At 44.0% G+C, this 20,930-nt stretch overlaps 1 protein-coding gene across 3 annotated transcripts in view; it reads right to left on the bottom strand.

Annotated features, from left to right (window-relative positions):
- The window catches only part of DEPTOR (DEP domain containing MTOR interacting protein), a 195,414-nt gene that overhangs the window by 52,576 nt on the left and 121,908 nt on the right, over positions 1-20,930 (bottom strand). For all 3 annotated transcript variants that reach the window (XM_045398631.3, XM_005563995.5, XM_073999357.1), the window contains exons 5-8: positions 18,021-18,206; positions 13,084-13,218; positions 9,294-9,364; positions 7,022-7,126 (exon numbers count right to left, since the gene is read on the bottom strand). In XM_045398631.3, coding sequence (XP_045254566.2) covers positions 7,022-7,126; positions 9,294-9,364; positions 13,084-13,218; positions 18,021-18,206 — 497 coding nt within the window. The remainder of the gene's footprint in view (positions 1-7,021; positions 7,127-9,293; positions 9,365-13,083; positions 13,219-18,020; positions 18,207-20,930) is intronic.

Below are 20,930 nucleotides of genomic sequence, written 5' to 3'. Positions count from 1 at the left end.
GTGATGGTATTAGAAGGTGGGGCCTTGGGAGGAAATGAGGTCATGAGGGTTGAGCCCTGATGAATGGGATTAGTGCCTTTATAAGCAGACTGGAGAACTTGCTCTTGCTCTCTCTGTACTATATCACTGTTGTAAGTTATTAAGAAGTTATTTTAGGCAGATAGAGAGGAAAAGGGGTCCTAGGGAAGTTTTCGTTTTTAAAGCAGCTCTTAGAGCCAGGCCAGCAATCTTTAATATGCAAATGGCGGCCATTAGAAACTGGGTCCATCCAAACATGGCGATTCCCTGGCCTTCTTGCCCTTGCGACACACATTCCTGGCAACATGGCTGCCCCCACCTATCCCAATGTGTGTAGAACATCATGGTGCCCTGCATTTGCATATTAAAAGACTAGGGTGGGAGGGCCAGCTTTTTCGGGCTACGTGAATGACATGCCTTGTCAAACCAATCCCCTGAGCCCTGTGCAAATCAGACACCACCTCCCCCCACCTTCTTATAAAACTGGCTGGTATTTGTGGCACCTGGGGTCTCCTCTTTCGGCTGTGGAGCCCCCCTCCCTCTGTCTCTGCACAGGGGAGCATCTATTTTTGGCATCCTCCCATTTTTCTTGCCTGTTAGACTCTCTACTCCTTAAAACTACTCCACACGTGGCCATGTCGTTTTTTCCAATTTGATTCAAGACAAAGAACCTGGTGTTCCTCCACTCATTGGAGCCATATCATCATTGTTGGGATATAGCGAGAAGATGACCAACTGCAAACCAGAAAGTAGACCCTCACCAAACACCGAGTCTGCCAGCACCTTCATCTTGGACTTCCCAGACAAATGTTTGTCATTTAAGCCATCAATTCTATATAGCAGCCTAAAATGACTAAGACCACATGGTGATACGAGGAGAAGTAATTGGAGAAAGACAGGAGGAATATCACAGGGTATTCAAGGAAGGTTTCTCTGAAAAATTAACATTTAATCTGAGACTTGAAGGACAACAATGGAACCAGCTATTCAGCCCTAGGCAAGAGCAAACCCAGTGTCTGGGAGGAACAGAGATAAAGCCAGGGAAGGAGATAAAGACATGATAAGTAGGGTCCAGATTACAGACTTTGTAGACCACAGAAAACATCTGAGTTTATTCTTATTGTAATGGGGAGCCATTAGAGTATTTTGAGTGCCTGAGTCACTTAATTAGATTTTCTTTAATAGGCAGACATAGGCATAATCATGATGTACTCCTGAAATATAAAAATTCTTCCTGACTAAAGCAGAGGATGTCTTCTAGAGGATCATGTAAAATAAGGTTATCATAGATAGTATGGTCCAGAAATGGGTTTAGACTTGATGTGATTAAAAAAAAAAAAAAAAAAGATTATATCATTCAAGGTTGTAACATGAAACCAATGCTTACACAATATTCATTATACTGTAACCTACAGAATAGCTGTAGCTATTCTTAGCACTTTGGGAGGCCAATGTGGGCAGATCACTTGAGGTCAGGAGTTTGAGACAAGCCTGGCCAACATGGGGAATCCTTGTCTCTACTAAAAATACAAAATGAGGTGCGGTGGCACATGCCTATAGTCCCAGCTACTCGGGAGGCTCAAGCAGAAGAATCACTTGAACCTGGGAGGTGGAGGTTGCAGTGAGCTAAGATCACATCACTGCACTCCAGCTTGGGTGACAAGAGTGAGACTCCGTCTAAGAAAAGGAAAAAAAAAATAGCTTGGGGAAGGAACTGGCTTCTCTTTCAAAGTAGCAGCAAAGAGATAAGAGACAGAATTTTTTCCTCCTGGAATGATTTCTTCCTCTAGGACATGAGTATTTGGATGCTGACATTAAATGAGCTCCTGTAGAGAAAGAGCCTCGCACGGCACAGGGTCAGGTACATAGAAGAGACAGTTCCTTCTCTTGTTTGTTCCTTTCCCCTTTGCATTGAAAGGAAATCAGAAGCCCTGGATATAAAATTCTTCAAGGATGAGTGAAAAGTCATCAAAGGAAAAATGCAGGAAACAACTTCTCGATGTAAATGCATTGCATAGGTTGATGAAACTTTTGATGATTTCTATATTTCACGCTCCATTCTAGAATTGTAGTGCCAAACAAAAGTCCTCCAAGCCCAGGGTTTACAGATTTTATTTTTTTAAGTAAAAGAACTTTCAAAATAAGAATAACTCAAATTCAAAGATGCTGGGTTAAGCCTGGTCAACATGGTGAAACCCCATCTCTACTAAAAATGCATAAAATTAGCCGGGCATGGTGGCGCATGCCTGTAATCCCAGCTACTTGGGAGGCTGAGACAGGAGAATCACTTGAACCCAGGAGGTGGAGGTTGCAGTGAACCAAGATGGCACCACTGCAATCCAGGCTGGGCGACAAGAGTGAAACTCCATCTCAAAAAAAAAAAAAGTAGTCATAGCAGAAGTATAAAGATTTCCCTGGATGGAGCAGCCACATAGGCCCAGATACAGGGCTCTGCCCCCATTCAAAACCTAGAGAAAATGAGAACTCTGACTAAAGGAAGAGCCTGACATTCAGTGTAGGAAGGGACACGGAGGCACTTTACGCTATCCTAGGTTAGCTCTGGACAGTCAGAGATGCCAAAAGGAGGCATGTGCTCAGAATGTTGGACAATTTCCACCACCCAGACCTCGCAGGTTAATCAGTGCCCAACTGGGAGGATCCTTCCCACAGGGCACCCCAGGACCCTCTTGAGGACTACACACCTCAAACTCTGTAGTTTTCCGAGTTGAAGGTATCAGCAATGACAGGTTTCTGGGAACAAGCCTTTACGATTAGATTATACAAATGGCTTCTTTGTAAGTGAAATTATTCTATGACAAATGGTAAAATAGGAAAAAACTGAGTCAGTGTTTTAGGTAAGAAAATAATGTACAAAATAATTTCTAATGAATATAAACAGCTAAACTATACGGAAGGACATAGTATTTGCTGTCCTTTTAATTTAACCAACAAATAGTAATACTAAAAGTGTATTCTCTGTATAGTCATGCACTGCATAATGATGTTTCAGTCAACTACGAACTGCATATATGATGGTGGTCCCATCATTTTTTTTTTTTTGAAACAGAATTTCCCTCTTGTCATCCAGGCTGGAGTGCAATGGCGTGATCTTGGCTCACTACAACATCCGCCTCCCGGGTTCATGCGATTCTTCTGCCTCAGTCTCTTGAGTAGCTGGGACTACAGGCACCCACCAGCATGCTCAACTAATTTTTGTATTTTTAGTAGAGACTAGGTTTCAGCATGTTGGCCAGGTAGGTCTCAACCTCCTGACCTCAGGTGATCTTCCCACCTCAGCCTCCCAGAGTGCTGGGATTACAGGCATGAGCCACTGAGCCTGGCCCCCCATCATCTTTTAAGATTATAATAAAGCTGAAAAATTTGGCTGGGCATGGTGGCTCACGCCTGTAATCCCAGCACTTTGGGAGGCCAAGGTGGTCGAGAGATCAAAACCATCCTGGCCAAAATGGTGAAACCCTGTCTCTACTAAAAATACAAAAATTAGCTGGGCATGGTGGTGCACACCTGTAGTCCCAGCTACTTGGGAGGCTGAGGTAGGAGAATCGCTTGAACCCGGGAGGCAGAGGTTGCAGTGAGCCGAGATTGTGCCATTGCACTCCAGCCTGGGCAACAGAGCCAGACTCTGTCTCAAAAAAAAAAAAAAAAGAGAGAGAATGCTTTAAAAAAAATTCCCATTGCCCAGTGACATCATAGTTGTCATGGACCTTTTTTTATGTTTAGACACACAAATACCATTGTGTTACAATTGCCTACAGTATTCAGTGCAGTAACATGCTGTACAGTGTTTATAGCTTAGGAGCGATAGGCTATATCTAGGTGTGTGGTAGGCTATGCCACCCAGGTTTGTGTAAGTACACTCCATGATGGTCACACAATCACAAAATCGCCTTAAAACCCATTTCACAGAACATAACCCTGTCATTAAGTGGTGACTTTATATGAATTCCAATGCAGTTTGGCCAAAACCATCTTCTTAGAAGAGTTTTAGGGCTATATCTTAACAACAACGCTGATAAAGATTCCTTTTGTGTGTTTCTCTTAAATGATAATATGTTATGTTACACAATTTAAATAAGCATTTTTTTCCTCTTGCCGGGTTTGTGAGAATTTTCAATATACTCATGTGTTTTGTGAATTTCTAAGAGGGGGATAAAGTATGTGGCAGTTCAAAACTGCTTTGATCAGAGAACCTCAGAACAGATGTTTTGCTGGACCAGAGAGCTGTGTAATAATACAATGATGGAAAGGCTGCTCTAATGAACTCTGTAAAGCTCTATAACATAAGAAAACCACTGTGTACCTCTGAAGAAACTAAACATATAAACCATATGAAGCATTAACTTATGAAATTGAAAAAATATATAAGGTAAAACATCAGTCAGGGTATATACATTAAAGAGTTAATCAGTTGACATTGCCCAGAATGGTTATGTATGTACATCAACAAAGATAAACTAAAATCAATTAATTTCACTGTACACTTGGCTAAACAAAACAAGGTCTTTAGTTGCAATGTAAATAAATTCATTGCTTTCCTCAAAAGAAATGTTCTTTAAGCCAAAGCATCATGCTAGTGAGTACATACTCAGAACAGAAGCACTGTGCCAAAATAAATTTAGAGTAGGTACTTTATTGTGGAAATAAAATATAAAATCCTTCCCCAGCCAAGAGTTCCATTAGAAAATGAAAAATTCAGCCTCGGCATGGATGCAAATGCTTGCTTTTTTATGAGCCCGGCCAACATTCCTACTCTGAGTTGCTTTGGTGCTGTGCCCGCTGCAGTCTTGGGAAGGTAAAAGGGCTCTGCCATGCATTGCCTTAGCCAGCAGGGCTTCCATGGCTGGCCCCGAGCACAGGATCCCAGGGCCTGTGCCTCCCCGACATGAGTGAGGTGTTCAAATCAAAAGGCGGAGGCAGCCCCTAATCACACCTGTGCTGATACCTGGGCAGGCAGTAAAGGTGCTCTTCGCTTCCTTGAGCCATGTTCTGTTGCCCACTTATTTTTTCCAGCATGCAAACCAATGCCAGAGAGCTCATGCTGGAAATTCGAGAGGCGGAGATCCCAATCATGCTTATTGCTACTCTAGAAAAGGCTGATGGAAGAGGATGAAAGTATCGAATAAATGAACAGGGGAATGATCTTTAGCTTTTAAGCCTTCTGCATCCTCTTATGGTTTCAGATAATCAAGACAGAAATATCCTCTTATGAAACATTTCACAGACAATAGAACAAAGCTGTGCTATATAAAGGTATATCAAAGCAAAAAACCTCAACATCCTCTTAAATAAAAACAATATATATAATATATATACACACAAGAAGTCTAGAAGAATATAAATCAAAATGTTAATGGCTACATTTTATAGGATGCCAATTACACACTTCAAAGCTGCTTAAAAAATGTTAACAGTAGTCATCTCTGAATTAGGGAAGATTAGACGTAATTTTACTTTTTTTCCTGCTCGCATATATTTTCCAAATTTTCTTGACTGTATATGTGTCTTTTTTTTTCTTTTTTTTGAGCCAGAGTCTCAGGCTCTGTCACCCAGGTTGGGGTACACGGGTCTGATCTCAGCCCACTGCAACCTCTGCCTCCCAGGCTCAAGCAATTCTCCTGCCTCGGCCTCCTGAGTAGCTGGGACTACAGGAGTGAGCCACTACGCCTGGCTAATTTTTTGTATCTTTAGTGGAGACTGGGTTTCACCATGTTGGCCAGGCTAGTCTTGAACTCCTGACCTAAAGTTATCCACCCGCCTCAGCCTCCCAAGATGCTGAGATTACAGGCATGAGCCACCATACCTGGCACATATATGTATCATTTCAGTAAATATGTAAAAGTTATTTTCAAAAGTCTTCCATAATTCATTCAATAATGAATTGATGTTTGTGTAGCTCTTTGTACTTTATCAAGGTTTCCACACATTTAATCCATAAAACAATGGGAAATAGTACGACTGTCATTTCAGAGAGGAGAAAACAGACTGTGAGATGTTATAAAACTTATTCAAAGTCAACAAGCTAGTAACTAACAGGACCAAGATCTAGATCTCCAGATCTCTTCCAAATTTCATGGCTTTTATTTTCTTTTTCTCAATATTGGCTATGTCGTATGGTCTAGTATGTGCTACTAGATACATAAACCCCACAGGAATATACCTTGCACAGAATAGAAGCATTGGAGTTCTTACACAAAGATTTAAGCAAAGGGAAATACATAATTTTTCAAACTCAGTATTGGTTGAGGGGGAACATGTAAAACACCAGGGGAGGTTTGGAGACCAAACCTCCAAACACCAGGGAGGTAGGAAAATTTGCTCTCCTGGTTCCTATATCATACGTGCTTGACTTCATTTTAACCCCATTCAGAAAGGGAAAAGGAAATTTGACAAAAGTGAAGCCAAAACACTTAGGGAGAAAAAGCACACATGGCATCAAATAATGAAATTAAGATAGAGGTATTTAGATACTGCTAAATGTTGTTTTGTTGTTGTTTTGTTTTGTTTTAGAGACAGAGTCTCGCTTTGTCACCCAGGCTGGAGTACAGTGGTACGATCTTGGCTTACTGCAACCTCTGCCTCCTGGGTTCAAGCAATTCTCCTGCTTCAGCCTCCTGAGTAGCTGGGATTACAGGTGTGCACCACCACACCTGGCTAATTTTTGTATTTTTAGTAAGGACAGGGTTTCGCTATGGTGGCCAGGCTGGTCTTGAACTCCTGACCTCAAGTGATTTGCCTGCCTTGGCCTCCTGTGCTAGGATTACAGGTGTGAGCCACCACGCCTGGCTAGATACTTCTAAATGTTTATTAGAGGAGAGGGAAGACCCAAGGAAAGGTTAAAGATTTTGGGGAACAAGAAAGAGAGGGCAGAAATAGAAAAGGACACAAAATAAGATGGGTTTGGATCCCTAGTAAGAATCATGGCCAATTTGGCATGAAGAACCCAAGACAGTTATAAAAGAGAGTGAGAAAGACCCATTAGTACCTTCATTCCCGCTGCGGCTGCAGGGCCACTGGGGTCTACAGCCTGGATGTGGCATGGCTTACTTCCTCGCACCACAAAACCCCAGCCAACCGCGTCACCAACAATCTGGAGAGGAAAACCACAATTAGCAAGCAGCCGACTGTCTCCGGCAATTTGCTTATTCTTCTGAGGGAGAGAAGACCAGCCCAGGATTAAGTATGCACCGTGACATATTTTCCCCCGTTTCTCTCTCCCCTGCCAGGGGATTGGAACACTGCTTCTATCACAAACCCAGGCATCTCCCTGTAGAAAAGGTGGTAAAAAAAAATCTAACCTGTTTGGCAGAAAGAAGATGCTCCCGTGAGGGCATGATTCAATAAACAACTGGAAGATTTTCTCTTTCTTAGGCTGTTATACAATGTAATGTCAGACTCCAATAGAAGGTTTAGAAAAAGTCATAACATGGTTGAAATGTCTCTCCGGATACAATTTCTACTCTAAGTTTGTTCTTTTCCCCAGTATCCAAATGATACACTCTTGATCCTGCAATGTCATTAAAGTCTAGCATAATTATTTAAATTACTAATGGTGGGAAATGAAGAGACTTGGCTTTCTTTTCTTTTTTTTTTTTTCTTCTTGAGACAGAGTCTTGTTCTGTCACCCAAGCTGGAGTACAGTGGTGCAATCTCACCTCACTGCAACTCCCACCTCCCGGGTTCAAGTGATTCTCCTGCCTCAGCCTCCCGAGTGACTGGGATTACAGTCACGCAACACCACGCCTGGCTAATTTTTTGTATTTTTAGTAGAGACAGGGTTTCACCATGATGGTCAGGCTGGTCTCAAACTTCCGAGCTCAGGTGATCTGCTCGCCCAGCCTCCCAAAGTGCTGGGATTACAGGCGTGAGCCCTCATGCCCAGGTTAGACTTGGCTTTCTAAAAACACAATATTCTCCACCAAGGGGGGAAAAAATTGAAAAAGTACATAAAGTTCACAATGTACAATGTACAAGTAGATTGTAAACCAAAAGTTGTTTGGAATTAGAGAAGGCCTTTTCTATAGAAATCATTATTAGAGCTGACAGTTTCATTCCCTGGACAGCTCCTAGCCACGTCTTTCACACATAGCCCAACTAAAACACAGCTGAAACACATTCACAATCAATTACTAACAATGTTGGCATTTAAATTAAAAATCAAAAACAAATACTTTCAAAATACAATCTGCTCTCTCTTCAATGCTGGAGACTGAGGAAAAACAGGGAGAAACAGGGAGGTAAACGAAAATTTTTGTGGAAATGCTCAAGATTTTCAGGCACTTCCATTACTTTACAGTTTGCTGTTATTTGTGTATTATACTCAATTTCACTTCCGAAGGTACAGTTTATCTTTTCCTCTGGTACAGACGTGTTATCAGTGCCTTTCTCCTATTAACTCCTCAGCATTCAGAATGTGAAGCGGCCCTTAGCAAATGTTTGTTGCGTGACCGAGTGTGGATAGAATTCTCCCCCAGCCTGAGGTAATGCCACTAAGTTAGAAGATGAAGGAGAAGTAGAAGTGTTTTGAAGAGGGTATGAACGTGAATTTGAGGAGATTGACAGAAGGAGACACGGGAAGGGGAGTGGGGATGGTGATGCTGAGAGGAGCACTTTCATTCCATTTGAAGAAATCCAATGCAGGCAGAAGGAACCTAAGGGACCTCCAAGAAGGGGCAGGCGGTCCGGAGCTGCTCACAGCAAGTCAGAGGCTTGTGTACCTCAAGGCATGCTCACATTGTCGAAGCACCCTGCCTACGGTAGAACAATTTATCCCACAGTTTCCTTTCTCTACCTTAACACTCCCCTAATGTTTTAAATAACGTCTAGAATTAATTATAATGCAGAAGGGATTATTGGCATCATTGGCACTTCCATTTGCCATAAAATTAATAATAATTTAAATTACTAATGGTGGGAAATAAAATCTAAAATTATTAGATTTTAAGGCAAATGCAAGTGCAAATGATGCCAATCTTAAAATTTGCAATTAAATTAGAATAAGCGTATAATGGAAATCTTTTCTTTAACAAACAACACATCAAAAAAATGTTAAATGCTGTATGAATAATAAAGCATGTGAAGTCCTAATGCATCTTAGTGCCTTAAGGTCAAGAAAACCTATTATCATAATTATGCTAAAAACAAAAAGAAAACTAGAAAAACAGTTTTCAGGTCAGTCTATAAGCTACCCGTTGACACATGGACACGGCGCAGAAGAATGGGCAGCACAGGAGAAACAGGCCAGACCATCAGCCTACCGTGAATGTCTTCCTTGCATACGGAGCCCCGGGAGTAAGGAGTTCCTCAGAGGTGACGGGTCTCTTCAGCACTGTCAGACAAACATAATGTCAAGACATAAGCACTTCCAAGTCCTCCATCCATGTATTCAGCAGCTATTTATTGATATCTCATAGGTGACCATCGGTAGAAAAAGTAGCAAAGATCCCTGCCTCACACTTTATATTTTAGCTGAGTGGAGACAGAAAATAGCAGCAAACATACATAACCCTAAACCTACCTTACAAAGCTAAGGAAAAAAAGAAAGGGAAGGAAAGCAAGAGTGGCGGGGGTGGGGATAAGAGGACAGGTCAATTTTTTTTTTCTTTCTTTCTTTTTTTTTTTTTTTTGAGACGGAGCTTTGCCCTTGTCGTCCAGGCTGGAGTGCAATGATGCAATGATGCGATCTCGGCTCACTGCAACCTCCGCCTCCTGGATTCAAGCAATTCTCCCACCTCAGTCTCCTGAGTAGCTGGGATTACAGGCACCCAACACCACATCTGGCTAATGTTTGTATTTTTAGTAGAGACAGGGTTTCACCATGTTGGCCAGGCTGGTCTTGAACTCGTGACCTCAGGCAATCCGCCCACCTCAGCCTCCCAAAGTGCTGGGATTACAAGCGTGAGCCACCCGGCCTCATTTCCTTCTTAATACCTAGGACTGCATGTACACACTGCTTTCTGCCCTGAGTAATAATGCTAGTGAGCTTTTCGGAGTATTTAACATGTGCTAAAGAGGCACCATGCGAGGTGATGTGAATATATTAACTCACTTAATCGTCACAAGAATGAACGAGTTAGGATCGTTGTTATCCCCATTTTATAACTGCAAAAACAACCTTAGAAAAGTTAAATTGATTGTGTCCAAGGTTCCAGAGCTAATGGGTGGCAGAAGTAGAATCAAACTCAGGCATTAGACACCAGTGCCCATATTCTCAGCTACTGTGCCACACTCACTCTGGGCCATGCTGTCCTGCAAGCAAAAGAAAGGGTCTAGAAGCTCAGGAAGATAGTGGCATGCCGTCCTCCTCACATCAGCTCGCTGCTGTTGCCCACCAAGATAGCAGACAGCAGCCAGTTCCTGACTTGTGGCTGCCTAAAACCCACTGAAATGAACCTCCCCATCCATCCTGTGCTCACTAAGAACTGGAGAGGGGCTGTCATATCCTCCCCAAATAGCCAGGGGGTCAGGGGACAGGGACCATTCTAATCCAGCTCTGTAGACATCGTGAACTTGAAGTGCCACAGACAAACAGAAAAGGCCCCAGCCACGGGGCCTAACCTGGTGAAGTGGCATCCTCCGATCCCCTTTGCTAGTGACAGTCAGAGGTCAGATACCAGTCCTGGAATGAGTGTGCAGCAGACAAGGAAAGGGAGCGTGGGGAGAGGTCTGATGATCCACCAGGCAGCTGGGCCTTGCCCGCTGGTTACATGCGCGGCCTTCTGGTCTGACCAGCACCCTCTCAGTGAAAGGCAATCCAGTGCTTCTCGTTGAGGTGACAGTTCGCTGATCTTATCACCTTTGCTTTCAGAAATCTCATGAAAGTGAAAATTAATTTATGGTCGCTAAACAAGAGGGAGTAGGTCAAACATCAAGATGGAAATAGTATCTCTCAGCAGATGGATGGGAGAGAAGAAAAGTGGTCAATATTTGAGGACTGAGATCTTTTTTATTCCCCGTCAGATAACTCTCTCTCCACTCCCCATAAACCCTCAGGGGCTTATGGATTTGGATACATGAATCACACTGTACTCTTTGGCAGCAGTGCTGACCATTCATTTTAATGCACTTCTCCTCTTTATTATGTTGAAAACTGTAGAAACTTTGAGGCCCAGGAAAAGCTTTTTTCTTTTCATATCCTTGGAAGCTTATTTGCTTATTACAATGATACCGATAACATCAATGTCTTTAGTACTGTTTTTTTTTTTGTGTCTGGCTTAGGGCATTTGTATACAGTACTAAAAAACATATCCTGGTATCTTTAGGATAATTAATTTTTAAATGCATCACTGTGAAGGCCTGATCATCTGCTTGAGAAAAAAAAAAAATCACAGATGAGCTCACTAGGTCTTGGGAACCCTCTCAAGAGTGAGAGAGAAGCTTGTCAAACTATGGGTAAGACTGGGGATTTACAAACCACAGCTCAGTCCTGACAGCTCTCGTCCTTGGAGACCCACGGAAGGAAACAAGACCTTTCTCTTCTGCCTGCGTAACAGTAAACTCTTGCCTTTGACCCAGAGGCAAGGAGAAAGAGGAAACAATACTAACCTACCTCAGAGAACATGGATTTTGTTGCTAATTTCAGTAATTCACACTTTTTTCGTATTCCATCATAAGCAATCAAAAACATGTAAAATGGTTATGGCACCACTGACCCTTTTATTGAAACTGAGATCTTTTGCTTTTAACTTTGAGGATGCCTGTCAGATTTCTATGAAGGCTTCAAACATCCCATTTCTAAGAATTCAGTTCTCCTTTTTCATTCTGCTTTATCAGCAAACTCCAGGAATTGAAAAACCTAGCACTCAACGACTCTTCAGCCAGTACAGTGTGGAAGCCAGTTTCTTCATTCACTTACAGGTTACATTTATTCCTGCCGCTAACTCTCCAGAAGGCAGCAAAAAAAGAAAAAAAGTTAGATCAGGAAAAAGAGCCACCTTCCTAGATAATAGCATTAGATGACAGAGTTTTCTCTCAAAGCCTTTTGAACCTCATCGATTAGTCCTTATTCTTACTAACGTGAAATATTTTGTTTTGTCCTCCAAAGAGGTGGTGTATTCACTGAGTTGGGGGTTATGACCTGTCATCTTTGTATCCCCAGGATCTGATGATGAGGAAACAACATGAACAAAAGGAACAGAGCCTCTTCCTTGAAGGTGACAAACTGGACAGGGCCTTAAACAAATGGGTCTGAGAGTGTTTTCTGGCAGTTGCTGTAGTGATGGACCACATGTCCTCATCCTGGCAAGGAGAACAGTGAGGACATGAGATGGGTAAGGGATGCTGAGAAAGGGTAGCTTCAATGGATTGCCAGTTCCTGGGGGGTTAATTGATTGGGTGGAAGAAGGATTGTTTCTAAGTACATGTTCACCAACAATCTTTGTGCCTAGATTTTTTTCCTGGAATATAAAGGCCATGGAGGTTGAGGAGCAGAGTTTGAAACCACAAGGCACCCAGGGTCAATTCCAGGGATAGTTGGGTTTGCACACATCCATGCTTCTTCCTTAAGGGTGTTGGGCCCCAACAGATCTTTGCATCGGCTGCATTCGGGGGAAGTGCTGTTTCCCCTGCTGTGAACACTGTTACACACACTGCCCAAAACCCCCTTCAGGGCTCAGGAACTCCTCCCAGCTCAGGGAGTGCTAATGGCATGGCAACGGCCCTCAGCTGTCTTGGGGACCATCTCTCTGAAGACAGCTGCTTCGCCCAAGGTCATGCCCTCCTCCCAGGGGCAGCCAATATCTAGTAAGTGGCCAACACGTGGATCTAAAGGCCCAGCCCCTCAACACAACTCCAGGCAACTTGGAAGGGCCATCCCAGCTCCTGAGGTCTTATTGGGTCAATGACAGCCTTCACTGAGACTGGGCTACAACCCAATTTCTCCTTCAGCCCAATTCTTCCTTCCCTTCATTCAACATGTGTGGACCCCAAGAGCATGCTCTAACTTACTAGAACCCGCACGCTAGTCTCCTGCTATCTCAGATTCTGCTTCCCAGGGACCTGCCCAAGTCCCCACAGTCTTAGGAGTGGGGCCACCTTTTGGGTACTCACCGGACTTGGGGTTGCAGAGCACAGGGGGGCTGCTGCTGAGGGTGGGGCTGCTGCTGAAGTAGCCGCTGCTGCCACAGCTGCTCATGCTGCTCCTCCTCACTGCAGACACGATCTTGATCTCCTTGCTGGGGCTCACTGCGTAGGCCAGAGAACACACACAGTCAACGAGGGGATGGTCTCGGCTCACTAGAGCACATAGGCTTTCAGCTGCAACGTCCAGGGAGGCCAGGAAAAAGCACACTGGTCTTAGTGGCAGAAAAACAAGAGCTTGAGTTGCAGCTCTACTCTTACTTTATATTATATTATTTTATTTTTTTGAGATGGAGTCTCACCCTGTTGCACAGGCTGGAGTACAGTGACACAATCTGGGCTCACTGCAACCTCTGCCTCCTGGGTTCATGCAATTCTCTTGCCTCAGCCTCCCCAGTAGCTGGGACCATAGGTGCCCATCACCATACTCGGCTAATTTTTGTACTTTTAGTAGAGATTGGGTTTCACCATGTTGGCCAGGCTGGTCTTGAACTCCTGGCCTGAAGTGATCCACCCATCTCAGCCTCCCAAAGCACTAGGATTACAGACGTGGGCCACCATGCCTGGCCAGCTCTGCCACTTGTAGCACAACTTGGGGTCACCTCAGGGAAGCTCTCTGAGCCTAAATTTCCCTGACTGTAAAGTGAGAACAATGCTGTCTTATAGGATTGTGCAAGGGGTGGGTTATATCATGAGCATGAAAAGATGATATTATTTCAAGAACTACCACATCCATGCTGAGCAGTCCTTGCTAGGATATAAATGACTTGCTAGTTACACGGGATGAATCAACAGTGAAAATAAATGCCTTCTGATTTCAAATAAAACCATTAATCAGGCCGGGCCCGGTGGCTCATGCCTGTAATCCCAGCACTTTGGGAGGCCGAGGTGAGCAGATTACGAGGTCAGGAGTTCAAGACCAGCCTGGCCAACATGGTGAAACCCCATCTCTACTAAAACCACAAAAATTAGCCAGGCATGGTGGCACGCACTTGTAATCCCAGCTACTTGGGAAGCTGAGGCAGGAGAATTGCTTGAACCTGGGAGGCAGAGACTGCAGTGAACCAAGATGGCACCACTGCACTCCAGCCTGGGCGACAGAGTGAGACTCTGTCTCAGAAAAAATAAAAACAAAAACAAAGAAGGATTAATCATCCAGAGCCATGGAAGAAGGAGCTTAAAATACAGAGCACACATTCAGGCTTTGAGCGTGTATGTCTTTACTTTTCTGATTTGGTTCTCTGTCATGGAGTAAGCTGGCTCTCAACATGGGGAGGGTATATGACTGAATGAAAGAAATCATGGAGACCCTGGCACGTGGGAAGCCCAAAATAAATGCTGGTGTTCATGGTCATGATGTGGTTCGAATATATGTCCCCACCCAAATCTCATGTTGAAAGGTAATCCCCAATGTTGGAAGTGGGGCCTGGTGGGAGGTGACTGGATCATGGGGGTGGATTCTCATGAATGGTTCCATCCCCATTACACTGTCCTCACCATAGTAAGTGAGTTCTTGTGAGATCTAGTTGTTTGAAAGTATGTGGCACCTCCACCCCCAACCCCTGCCACTCCCACTTGTGCCATGTGAGACCCCTACTCCCACTTCACCTTCAACCATGATTGGAAGCTTCCTGAGGTCTCCCCAAAAGCAGATACCACCATCCTTCCTGTTTTCCCTGCAGAATGGTGAGCCAATTAAACTTCTTTTCTTGATATTAGGTTGGTGCAAAAGTCATCGCGGTTTTTGCCATTAATAGTAATTTCTGTGCCCCAGGCACCGAGCCAAGCTTGGGTGCATGAAGCTTGGTATGAGTTAAACTGATGTAAGCTAAAGCTGGTGGACAGAATAGGAGGTGACAATGAGACCACTTACAACTATAGGACATTTCTGTGCCCCATTACTTTTTGCAATTTTGCCATTACTTTTCACAACAAAAACCGCAATGACCTTTGCACCAACCTAATAAATTACTCAATCTCAGTTATTCCTTTATAGCAATTCAAGAATGGACTAATACAGGTTACCATGGTTACTATATCCTTCTACTCATCATTATCACTTGTTCAGGTCTATCGGGCCCACTCAAGAAACAGGCAAACCCTTGTTTGTGAGAAAGTAAAATCACTCTGCAGAAGTTTACAATGTTAAGGAGACATATATCAAGTGTGTCCTCCTGACCTGACCAGATTGGCCTGGGAGCACAGGATTAGCCTCCTGACCCTCAGTCAGTCTTTCTTTTCCCACAGAAGCTTATGCTTCTTTCTCTCCTCCAGATGGCTGTGTCTGAGGAACCTGGGTGTGGGGGATCGGGGAGGTGGTGGCATATTAAAAGCACTGGAGTAAACAAAACTGCTGGGAGCTAAGCTGGTGTTAGCTACAGCTGGTGGACTGAGCTCTGCCCACCACTTCCTAACTTTCCGTAAGCCACTTAATTGCTCTGTATCTTAATCTCTTCAACTGTAAAATAGGGATAAGAAAAGTCCTTTCTCTTAGGGTTACAGTAAGAATTAAATGAGAAAATTCATACAACCAAGCTTGGCTCAGGGCCTGGGGCACAGAAATGTCTCAATACATTCAGTTGTTTTGTTTTGAGACAGAGTCTCGCTCTGTCACTGAGGCTGGAGTGCAGTGGCGAGATCGCTGTTCACTGTAACCTCCGCTTCCCGGGTTCAAGTGATACTCCTTCCTCAGCCTCCTGGGTAGCTAAGACTACAGGCACCCACCACCACACCCAGCTAATTTTTGTATTTTTAATAGAGACAGGGTTTCACTTTGTTGCCCAGGCTGGTCTCGAACTCCTGACCTCAGGTGATCCTCCCGCTTTGGCCTCCCAAAGTACTGGGATTACAGGCATAAGCCACCACACCTGGCCTCAATACATATAGTTGTGGCTGGGTGCAGTGGTTCACAACTATAATCCCAGAGCTTTGGGGGACTGAGGCAGGCGGATCACCGGAGGTTGGGAGTTCGAGACCAGTCTGACCAACATGCAGAAACCTTGACTCTACTAAAAATACAAAATTAGCCAGGTGTGGTGGCATATGCCTCTAATCCCAGCTACCCAGGAGGCTGAGGCAGGAGAATCGCTTGAACCCGAGAGGCGGAGGTTGCAGTGAGCCAGGATCACGCCATTGCACTCCAGCCTGGGCAACAAGAGCGAAACTCCATCGCAAAAAAATATAAAACAAAATAAATAAATAAATAAATAAATAAATAAATAAATAAATAAATAAAAAAAATACATATAGTTGTAAGTGCTCTCACTGTCATCTCCTGTTCATAACCAAGTCATGACACTTTCATATTGTGCTGGGTTAAGCCCAGTAGTTTCAAACCTTAAACCAACCAATTTCTCGAGATAACACCAAGTTTTCAGGGCAGTTCAAGATACCCCTTTAAGCACCTCACCCTCTTAAACAGATGGACACTTACTTCAAGTTCACATTTTCTGGATGCACTCATTTGTGAACACCAATCACATCATTTTCGTTCTCCTCTTACACCCTCCTGGACAGACAGATCAACCAAATCAGCACTCATAATCAATGGAGGGACAGCTGTCACAGCCAGGTCACCTTTACATCCAATCACCATCATTTCCATCACAGCTAACTGCACATCTGAGACTGTCGGACTTTAACTGTGTAACACCCCCGGCTGCTATGCTCTACGAGACTTGCATCAGCTTTGCATTGTTCTTCTTTGTTCTCTGTCGCCCACTGATAATGGGTGGATAACCAGTCACTTTTTTGTGGTTACCAGTGTAAATGCCCACAGAAATAATCTTCTTATTCATCTTTGAAATAGATAGCTTTTTGAAGTTGTGATTTACAAAACTGAATAATTAAATGATATGTAAAAACTACTTGTAAGGCTGGGCATGGTAGCTCATGCCTGTAATCCCAGCACTTTGGGAGGCCAAGGCAGGAGGATCATGAGGTCAGGAGCTTGAGACTAGCCTGGTCAACATAGTGAAACCCCATCTCTACTAAAAATACAAAAATTAGCCAGGCATGGTGATGCACGCCTGTAGTCCCAGCTACTTGGGAGGCTGAGGCAGGAGAATTGCTTGAACCTGGGAGGCAGAAGTTGTGGTGAGCCAAAAGCACACCACTGCACTCTAGCCTGGGCAACAGAGTGAGACTCCATCTAAAAAACCAAACAAACAAAAACTTGTATTTATTTATTTATTTTTAAATTTTTTGGACAGACGAGGTCTTGCTATATTGCCCAGCCTAGTCTCAAACTCCTGACCTCAAGTGATTCTCCCACCTCAGCCTCCCAAGTAGCTGAGATTATAAGTGTGCGCCATCATGCCAGGCACGAATGGCTTGCAATGAAAAATAAATAAGGTATGAGTGAGAGCATGAGAGGCCTTCTATAATTCAAATACACACTTTTATAAAACAGATTCCTGGCATCTAAGTTGGCTGTCCAAGAAAAACTTAGGGTTTCGGAATTTTTTTCATACTTCTTGGTTATGAATAAGTAAAAATTCTTTTTTTTGAGATGTAGTCTCACTCTTTCGCCCAGGCTGGAGTGTAGTGGCGCGATCTCGGCTCACTGCAAGCTCCGCCTCCCAGGTTCAGGCCATTCTCCTGCCTCAGCCTCCCAAGTAGCTAGGACCACAGGTGCCCGCCACCACGCCCGGCTAATTTTTTGTATTTTTAGTAGAGACAGGGTTTCACCGTGTTAGCCAGGATGATCTCAATCTCCTGACCTCGTGATCCACTCGCCTCGGCCTCCCAAAGTGCTGGGATTACAGGCGTGAGCCACCACGTCCGGCCATGAATAAGTAAAAAGTCTACTCTCCCATAGAGAACAGAGTTTCACAAAGGTGAGTCAAGGCTCCACTATTTCTCAAAAGACAAACACTTGAGCTCCAATAAACGCTGGGATGGCATACCTGACATAAAGCTGGTAGATTTCCGATTGTCATGGCTCTGCTTCCTCAGGCAGAAGGGACTGTCATGAGTTTCCTGGGAGGAAGGGGACTTTTCATTGAGCAGCTCCATCAGTCTTCGCCTCCGCCGGAAGTTCATTCTAAACTGGTAGAGAAGGTTGCTGTCCACAAATGGGTGCTTGTTGGACACTGGGGAGAAAAAAAAAAAAAAAAAAAAAAAAAAACAGCCAATGAGGACTATCTGGCATCCTGGACACTGAGCATGACAGCCAAAGGACCACAGGCAACAGGGACAAAAGTCTCAAGAAAGACTTCTCTTCCACAGATGCCACATGAGCTGCTGTCCATCCATCCATGGTCCCAAGTTCTTTCCACATGGCATGCAGTTTAAAAATTTGCTAACCAATTCTTCTGGGGAACTTTGTCTGACCTTACTTTCAATCTGAGTTCTATTCTTCCTAGTGTTCTCCTGGCCCCTGTGCCGCCTCCACCAAAGCACTGATAACACTGCACCCTCACTGTCTGCCCCCTTCTCTGTCTTTCCCTCTAAACTCTAAGCTCTTTGGGGCAGTGATCACGGCTTCACTTACTCATGTGTCCCCAGTGCCCAGCAGAGACCTTGTCCCATAGCAACACTCGATTCTTTCTTTTTTTTTTTTTTTTTTTTGAGATGGTGTCTTGCTCTGTCACCCAGGCTGGAGTGCAATGACATGATCTCGGCTCACTGCAACCTCCGCCTCCTGGATTCAGGCAATTCTCCTGCCTCAGCCTCCCAAGTATCTGGGATTACAGGTGCCTACCACCACATCTGGCTAATTTTTGTATTTTTCGTAGAGATGGGGTTGCACCATGTTGGCCAGGCTGGTCTCGAACTCCTAACCTCAAGTGATCCACTTGCCTCAGCCTTCCAAAGTGCTAGGATTACAGGCGTGAGCCACCACGCCTGCCCCCTCAATTCATTTTTAAAAACTTTTTATTTTGAGGCCGGGCGCAGTGGCTCACACTTGTAATCCCAGCACTTTGGGAAGCCAAGATGGGTGGATCACTTGAGGTCAGGAGTTTGACACCAGCCTGGCCAACATGGTGAATCCCCGTTTCTACTAAAAATACAAAAATTAGCCGGGTGTGGCGGCATGCACCTGTAATTCCAGCTACTCGGGAGGCTGAGGCATAAGAATCACTTGAACCCAGGAGGCAGACATTGCAGTGAGCCGAGATTGTACCACTGCACTCCAGCCTGGGCAACAGGGCAAGACTCTGTCTTAGAAAAAACAAAATAGCTTCTTATTTTGAAATAATTATAGACTTACAGAGAGTTGCAAAGAAAATACAGAGACCACACACTGTATGATTCCATTCATATGGAATGTCCAAAACAGAGACATTTCTAGAGACAGAAGTATACTGGTGGTTGCCAGGGGCTGGAGGGGGGCCTTGGGGTTGGGTTGGGAGGGGTATTAGCTACAGCATGCAATTTCTTTTTGAGGTGATGAAAATGTTCTAAAATTGCCTGTTGTGATGATTGCAAAACTCTGTAAATATGCTAAGAACCACTCAATGGTACACTTTAATGAATTGCTTGGTATGTGAACTATATCTTAATAAAGCTGTTTAAAAAATTCAACAGAGTACAGAGAGTTCCTGGGTACCCTTCACCCAGATTTCCCCAATGGTAACCCCTTACATAAATAACTATAGTACAATATCAAACCAGAATGTTGACATCGGTACAGTCTACAGCCCTTATTCAGATGTCATCAGCTTTTACATGCACTCATTTGTGTGTGTGAGTGTGCATCTGTGTGCATGAGCACATGGAGTTCAGTGAGGTTTTATCACATGTAGAGATTTTTGTAACCACCAGGACAACATGACAAAGGCGCTCTCTCCCTGTGTTTCCCCTCTATGGCCTCCTTCACTGAGTTCCTGACGCCTGGCAACCACCTTTGCTTTCCATCTCTATAATGTTATCACTTTGAGAACAGTATGTAAGTGGAATCATACTGTCTGGTGCCATTTATGTTTGATGTTTAATACATAAATAAATGGTTATCCAATAATAAAGCCTGCTTAGTCCCTAAGGAAATCTATACTTTATTTATTTACTAATTTATTTAGAGATAGAGATTCACTCTGTTGCCCAGGCTGGAGTGCAGTGGCACGATCATAGCTCACTGTAGCCTCAAACTCTTGGGCTCAAGCAATCCTCCTGCCTCAACCTCCCGAGTAACTAGGACTACAGACACACACCACTGTGCCCAGCCCAAATCCACACTTTACAGTGATATAATCATGCCAGTGTGTCAACTTGAAATTAGTAATAACAAGAGCTAGCCCTCATACAGCGTGTCCTATAAACCCAGCATGACCTTAAGTAAGTGTCTTATATGTTCTAATTCCTTTAATTATCACAATAGCTTGGGATATAGGTACCATTATTTTATTTCCTTTCTTTTTTTTTTTAGACAGTTTCACTCTTGTTATCCAGGCTGGAGTGCAATGGCACAATCTCGGCTCCCCACAACCTCCACCTCTCAGGTTCAAGCGATTCTCCTGCCTCAGGCTCCCAAGTTGCTGGGATTACAGGCATGCACCACCAGACCCAGCTAATTTTGTATTTTTAGTAGAGACGGGGTTTCTCCGTGTTGACCAGGCTGGTTTTGAACTCCTGACCTCAGGTGATCCGCCCGCCTCAACCTCCCAAAGCTCTGGGATTACAGGCGTGAGCCACTGCGCCCAGCCTATTTTATTTCTTATTTTTTTTCCTATTTTTGATGAGGAAACTGAAGTCCAAAGGTTTAGGAAGTCACTCCAAAAAGACACAGTAAATGGCAGAGGTAGAAATATAACACAGTATCTGATTCTAGAGTCCAAGTTCCAAACCACTGCTCTTACTGCTTCTATGAGAAACTA

Source organism: Macaca fascicularis, chromosome 8 (assembly GCF_037993035.2).
Source record: "Macaca fascicularis isolate 582-1 chromosome 8, T2T-MFA8v1.1".
Lineage (NCBI taxonomy): Eukaryota > Metazoa > Chordata > Mammalia > Primates > Cercopithecidae > Macaca > Macaca fascicularis.
This window is presented reverse-complemented; position numbering and strand designations above follow the sequence as displayed.